This window comes from Episyrphus balteatus, chromosome 3, assembly GCF_945859705.1.
Source record: "Episyrphus balteatus chromosome 3, idEpiBalt1.1, whole genome shotgun sequence".
NCBI lineage: Eukaryota > Metazoa > Arthropoda > Insecta > Diptera > Syrphidae > Episyrphus > Episyrphus balteatus.
This window is the reverse complement of record NC_079136.1, coordinates 55,026,456-55,034,006: the sequence shown is the minus strand read 5'-3', so window position 1 is coordinate 55,034,006 and position 7,551 is coordinate 55,026,456. Positions and strand designations below refer to the sequence as shown.

Sequence of the window (7,551 nt, the reverse complement as noted above, 5' to 3'; positions counted from 1 at the left end):
GAAAATATGAATCACATATCAATACCATAACACATCGAGTTTCATATATGTATATCTAAAACCGAACATCTATCTCACTTATCCTCAATGGCATAGGTGATCGAAAAGGATCTAAGCATACAGGTACGGTACACCCAATTTAGAATTTAAGGATACCTGTTGCATAGGCTTCGTTGTGATTGGTTGGATTCAAAACAGCATGTCAATGTATTTAGTTTAGAATATCTGAACAAACAAAGAAAAAAAAAATAGTATAAAATTAGGGCAAAGTTTCTAATTCGTAACATAAATTTAAAGAATTTAGTGTAAGCAAGACGTGTTCCGGAATAAAAAAAAAAATTATTTAAATTTGTTTAAAAAAATTTAAAATGTTTAACTCAGGAAATTATTTCCCGCCGCCTTCAAATTTTACTAAGGTAAGTTTAAAATTCGAATTTTTCTATCTTTATCCCACAACTAATATTTCTTTTTATTTTCACAGAACCATCCAACAAACACGCTAAAATCAGTGCTGCCAACTCAACCAGTTGATAAGATGGAAGAAACTACTACACAAGTCCGAAGAACGAGAACTGCCTTTACAAATGTTCAACTAATGGAGTTGGAAAAGGAATTTGAAAAATGTATTTATCTTCATCGATCACGAAGAATTGATATTTCCCAACGGCTAAGTCTGAACGAAACCCATGTTAAGGTCTGGTTCCAGAATAGAAGAATGAAGATCAAAAGAGCTCCGATCATAGCTAATGGAAATAAAGTAACGAAATCCTTCCGTGAAGATCATAAGATCATGAGAAGATTGATGTCTTCCAAGTCAATGACAAAAAGTACCAATACCAGCTTGTTAACAGAAGATATTCCAAAAGAGAATGTGATTCCGAAAAAGCCTATCGCACCTCCTCGTCCTGCTAAGATGCCAATATCTTCAATGCCTAGTCCAACAGTTCAATATCAACAATTTCCACCGATTCCTTCGACAGTAAATCATACGAAACCATTGATAGAACTGTATCAAATTATACCAACACCTGCATCAGCATTCCATCAATATCAAGTACCACCTCCACAATTGTTCGAAGATCCACAACTACAATTTTACGAAAACAGCCTAAATTTACCAGCAACTCAGGTGTTCTTTCAGCCAAATCATCAATATCAATCACAGCAATATTGGAATCAATATCAATTCCATCAAACGAATCAGGAACAGCTTCAACAATATCAGCAGCAATTTCAACAATATTATCAATCTCCGCCAGTACAAAATCAGCAAGTTCAATTTCAACAGCTTGCGTCTTCTAGAACTTTATTGGAGAATTCGGAAGTATCAACAAATTTTGACACGAACATTTACAAAGATGTTCATAAACCAGATGAACTTATAAGTGCAGAAACATTAGATTTAAGTGAGTTTCTTAAATTTAATAAACCTCAGGAGAAAATGGAGACAATACAAATAAAGGAGGAACCAAAAGATGAACTCTTTGATATATTAGAAGAAATATACAAAAGCGGACTTCAAGATGAACGACAACAACTATCAACAGTGAGTTTGAGTGAAAGTATTAATAGCTTTGAAGCTATTAGCAATAACTTTTCAATAAGTGAAAACAAAAGTGATAACAAAAGTGAAAACAACTTGAAAATTGAATACGAAGATATCAGTTTTGACGAAGAAATCTCTGATCCACAAACTTCTATAAACAACTTATCTTTCGATCAAGTTCATCAAAACATAAGTGATTTTGTGTAATCAAATAAAGATTATTAAATTAAAAAAAAAAACTACTCATTAATTTATACTTTTTTATTTCATAATTTTAAAACAAATTGTACCAACAAATATGTAGATACTTTTAATAAAATGTATAACCTGTCAACAAAAAACTGTTTGTTTTTATTACTAACAAACTATTTTCATTGCCAATTTTTTTTTCTCGAATTTTTTCTGATAAATGAATTTAAAAAATAGCTATTTTCACTTATTTAGATGAGTGAAAATAAATGACTTGAGTTTTGACGAGAAGTGAAGCAGAATTGCTCTTTTGAATCATGATACTTGTCACAAATAAACCTTTCGTGCCAATTTGTATCAATTATTTGTGAAAGAGATCCTAGTGACACCAACATCCAGAAAGCATGCAGTGTTTTTCCCAATAACCGAACTGCATGTCATATTGTCATCGCTGTAAAATTTCTTGACCTTTCGGAGTATCAGCTCTTCCAGGCTCTTACTTTGGTTTATAGGAGAAATATTGGCCTGTAACGTACATTGGTTGGCAAAAGTAAATAAAAAGTTGGTAACAAGAGCTTTGTCATGTGATTTTAATTGACTATATAGTGTGCTGAATTCAAAACTGTTTACAGATTTATTCTATCACGTTAAGTTTTTGGGCCAACACTATTTTTGCTATAAAGTCTCAGAAACTAATTTTCAATGAAATTTTTTTAATGTTTAATTCAAAATAAAATAGGTAATTTTTGCGCAATATGTTGCTTTTTAACCGACTTTTTATGTTTGCTGAATGAAAACTTTGGATTGGGTGAACCGATTTTGATGATTCTTTTTCATAGCTGGTGCTAACTGTGTGGTCCCATTTCAATTTGTCCAGTTATGACTGTAGAATCCATGAAGAAACCATAAAACTAACATTCGATCCATAGAAGTCGTTTTTTTGTTTTTAATTCGATTTTTTTTCTTTAGCTTTATCAACATTTTGAAAGATAGAACTCCTAGCTATAGTATTTAAGTTGTACAAAGGAACTATTTATTAATTCAGTTACGGAATATGATTCGGTTTTAATCATTCTTTCCAATGTATGCCAATTTAAAAACAAGGGTTATTTTTTGGAAACAAAAGTAAGCAGGATTAAAAATGTTCAATTTCTTATTTGACTCATAATTTAATATTATATTTTCTGTTTTTAATTTGTATTTGAGAAATCCAAGAAGAATCCAATGCGTTCCCATAGAATAAACGAATAAGAAAATTTAACATTTGAATTCACAGCTATAACCTCCATTATAAAAAAGTCATACAGTTATATCAACCAACGGTATACATAATAAATACTTCAATTTTAAAGTTCAAGTGACCTCAACTCCAAATTTATAAAGCGTTTCGCCCAGGCACGACAGTGGGCTCATCAGTTAGATCTGTCGTACCCTTACTAAGACGCCTTATTTTGGTGATGAGCCCACTGTCGTGCCTGGGCGAAACGCTTTATAAATTTGGAGTTGAAGTCACTTGAACTTTAAAATTGAATTATATTCAATCGCTCCACTTAAAATAGAAATAATTTAAATAATTTTTATTATTTTTGTTATTTTTGAAGTTATACTTCTTATGGGAGGCTGAGTATGAAAATTTACTTTTTGACAAGAATGTCAAAGGGATTATGACGCGATCACCCTGGGTAGCAGGGCTGTCGTTTCACCTTTAGAGTAGTCAGTACTTTAGTATTTAAAAATGCAGTACGCCGCAGTACGGCAAACATAAAACACACAACACGTTGCAAGTTACATGTTTCATGTGGCAAGTTGCATGTGGCAAGTTGTATGTGGCAAGTTGCGTGTGGCAAGTTGCATGTGGGAAGTTGCATGTGACAAGTTGCATGTGGTAATTTCCATGTGGCAAGTTGCCAGGGTTGCAAAAAGCTCACATTTCAGCTCAGCTCAAATTTGAGCTAGCTCACTTTTGAGCTAGGTACCATAGCTCAGCTCATTTGAGCTGAGCTGAAAGTGAGCTGAGCTGAAAGTGAGCGCTTCCAACTTCCAACGCCTATATCGCGGAGTTTTGAAAAAAATGAAAAAAAAATTTTTGATGCCAAAAGGTAGCGGGGACTCTAACCTACATTTGGGTACAACTCCCATCCCTGTAGGTCCACGCGTTCTCAAACCGGGAGAACTTAAAAGTAAAAAAAAAAATAGGCACGATTCTGAAAAAATAGGCATGATGTGGCGGTTTAACATGGAAGACGATTTTTTAAAAATCTGACAATGTGCAAAGCGTAGGCCCATGACACAAGCTATCATTTGGCATCACTCCCAAAAATTGCTCTCAAGCGGTTTAGCTTCTAGGAGCGTTCAAAGATTCGGGGATTTTTCGAAAAAAAATTTTACCCCAACTTTCAAAGGCGATTTTCTCGGGTTTTTGAAAAAAATCGAAAAACCGGATTATACCACTATCGGGTAGCTGAGAAAATAAGCTTTCATATGGCACCACTTCCCTGTCTCTAGATCAAAGCGTTCAGCTCCCAGAAGTTTTTTCGCGCCCCCAACTTCCAACGCCTATATCGCGGAATTTTGAAGAAAATGAAAATAAAATTTTTGATGCCAAAAGGTAGCGGGGACTCTAACCTACATTTGGGTACAACTCCCATCCCTGTAGTTCCACGCGTTCTCAAACCGGGAGAATTTAAAAGTAAAAAAAAAAAATAGGCACGATTCTGAAAAAAAGGCATGATGTGGTGGTTTAACATGGAAGGCGATTTTTTAAAAATCTGATAATGTGCAAAGCGTAGGCCCATAACACAAGCTATCATTTGGCATCACTCCCAAAAATTGCTCTCAAGCGGTTGAGCTTCCAGGAGCGTTCAAAGATTCGGGGATTTTTCGAAAAAAAATGTACCCCAACTTTCAAACGGAATTTTGAAAAAAGTCGAAAAATCGGATTGTACCGGAATTTTTTTTATGATAAAAAAAGAAATATTTTACTAAAAAAATAGAAATACATTTACTATTAAAAAAACCAAGAAAAAAGATCACGAAAAATTATCTGTTTTATTTATAAAAATATCCATGTGTTAAAATAATTCCATTAATAACTAGAACCAAACATCTTAAGCTATGGTGTAAAAGTTTAAAATATCTTCATATTTCATTATATTTTCCAAATAAAAATCAATGTATCCTCTCACCCATCACAGCTCAGCTCACTTTACCTTAGCTCACCCAACAGCTCAGTTCACCGACAGCTCAGCTTACCCAACAGCTCAGCTCAACCATCAGCTCAGCTCACTTTCAGCTCAGCTCAAATGAGCTGAGCTATGGTACATAGCTCAAAAGTGAGCTAGCTCAAAATTTGAGCTGGGCTGTGAACTGAGCTCAGCTAACTTTTGAGCTTTGTAGCAACCCTGCCAGTTCCATATTGCTACTACTAGTGCTGAAGCACACACAATTCTCATAAAATTACCATATTGCACATTTTATGCGCAATTCATTTACTTTCGTTAACCATATACCGTACGGTCTGAACAACACAACATGAGTAAATTTCACAGAATAAATTGAAAATTACATGGACGCAAGGAGGATGAAAGAATTAATTTATTGTTCACTTGATAAAAATGTAAAAAAACTAAGTGTATATTAATTACTTCATAATAGAAATTAAAAATATCAAATGAAATTCATTTACATATACTGAATGAGAAGTATAACTTCAGTCGCGTGTACATGTGTACACACACTCTTTTTTTTCTTCGTTATAATAAATACTTCAATAATAAAATTAACATTATAAAATTAATACTATTTTTGGTTTTGATTTAATCAAAACCTTGTTTTAAAATGTAGATTTCGCATATTAATTATTGGTATTTTTTTTATAAAAATTAAATTTTTCATATTCTTTCACTTTACATAAAAGTAAGAATAAACTGTTTAGGAATTTAAAACCTTTGCTCTCTTAGGTAGATTTAATATAATTTTTTTTTTGTTCATCGTATTTTACTCTTATCTTGTTTTTCCATCCTCTTTATTCGAGAACCATAAAACAGATTAAATTTATTATTCTCAGCCCAAAGATTCTAGGTATATAGATATTTTTTTCTTTTCTGAGCACTTGAATACCTTCAATTCAAACATAATTTACTGCTTTAGTACATAATCGGCTCATATATTTGCGAATTTTATAACTTTAAAGATGTTTTAAGAATTTCCTTAAAACTCTAGAAAAATGGGTTACACATGTCATAAATTTGCAAGTATAAAAATTAAGAAGAACCAAAAAGTGATTAATTCTATCTACAATATACTCGTACCTACATAGACAAATAGATACACAGGTACACCAACGTAACATTGCACAAGCAGTTCAGTCCTTACGTTGCTAACGTGAAGCGTGAAGGTAAGGCATTTGATTGTGCTATGCACAATTTATATTTAAGGATAAATTATTTTTAAGATATATTTTAATTTTTTGATTCATTGCAACTAAGAATACCTAAATCTAAGAGAATTAAAAAAAAAGACTAAGCGCTAGAGTCAAAATATCGATTTGAATATAAGTTAAAATTAAAAATTACTAGTGGTAGTTTAGTTTTACAGATGCATTTTTTATTTCTGCCTTAATATTTTGTTTCAAAAATTTTGAATTTCTTAACGGAAATATTTTTGCGCCATCTGCTCTTCGAATATGGAAACTGTATACACATAATCATTGTATATATATTCTTAGAAATATATATATACAATGACATAATTACTTTTGCCTTCGTACTGTACTCATGGTTTGTGTATGAGCTTCAGTACAACAAATACAACAACCATACTTCCGCTTTCGATTTGAAACCGTTGTAGTTTAAATTTAGAAGTGTAGTGATTTAAGAAATAAACTGTATTTTGTAATTGAAAAAACTAAACATTAGTTTGCTTTTTACTTTTAAATTCAGTTTTTGCTAGAAAATTTACTTAAGAAATATATTTATTAAATTTCATTTGTTCGTTAATTCGCTCATTTATTGGTCGCCCTCATGACGTTTTAAATAAAATATTGTATAGGTAAAACTGGTTGAAATTGGTTTGGAAATGGACAGACATCTTGAGGTAATGAATCCTACAGTGAAAATAAATGCTCATATAAATGGCAGTTACATGAAAATTACCAGATTATGTTGATAAAATAACTTGCACATGGTTTCGCCTATGTTAAACCGAACCCTTTGGTGCTAAATACCAGCAATACTCGTTATTAAATGTGTTTTAATTTTTATTTACATAAAAAACAAAATTGACCAAAAAAGCTCAATTAAACTACATACTTAAATTATGTAATTATAAAGAATTGGTCACAAATACAAACTTATTAATAAAAACATTTCATTTCTACTTTTTTAACACACTGAATTAATATTTTTATTGAAGGATAAAAGTATTCAAGTATTCAAGAAACAAGTTTTCGGTTCCAAGTTGAATTTATTCTCCTGGCTATTAAGATTGAATGCTGTTATTTGCGAACATTCTCTAAGAGCGTAATTCAGAGTCGTTACCTACTCAAGTAAAAGTTTTTCTCAGGCACAAGTCTGAGATCAATTTTCTGAGTTTTTGCCCAAAAGCATTACTTCAAACACAGTACACATCTTAAGATATTCGTGAGGACGGTTTTTCATGTTCTTTCTGAAATTTAAAAAGGCAATCACCTTGTTTGTATCGGCCTTAGTAAAGCGTAAAGCGAATAAAGGGAAGTTCAGTGCATTTAGTGTAACCTAACATAGCAGTTTATGTACTACCCCTAATTTTTGTTCCATTCTGCACATTGGAATTTTTAA

At 32.0% G+C, this 7,551-nt stretch overlaps 1 protein-coding gene across 1 annotated transcript; it reads left to right on the top strand.

Moving 5' to 3' along the window:
- The first annotated feature begins 368 nt into the window (after positions 1-368).
- Positions 369-1,753, top strand: LOC129915018 (gelsolin-related protein of 125 kDa-like). The gene is made up of 2 exons (XM_055994473.1): positions 369-416; positions 482-1,753. Exons 1-2 carry the CDS (start codon positions 369-371, stop codon positions 1,751-1,753), a joined length of 1,320 nt encoding a protein of 439 aa, XP_055850448.1.
- Positions 1,754-7,551: the final 5,798 nt, after the last annotated feature.

Bases quoted from the DNA above. Each gene is read 5' to 3' on its own strand.
- LOC129915018 (XM_055994473.1), top strand. From the start codon at position 369: ATGTTTAACTCAGGAAATTATTTCCCGCCGCCTTCAAATTTTACTAAG. The intron at 417-481 runs GTAAGTTTAAAA...TTATTTTCACAG, and splicing joins CGCCTTCAAATTTTACTAAG to AACCATCCAACAAACACGCT.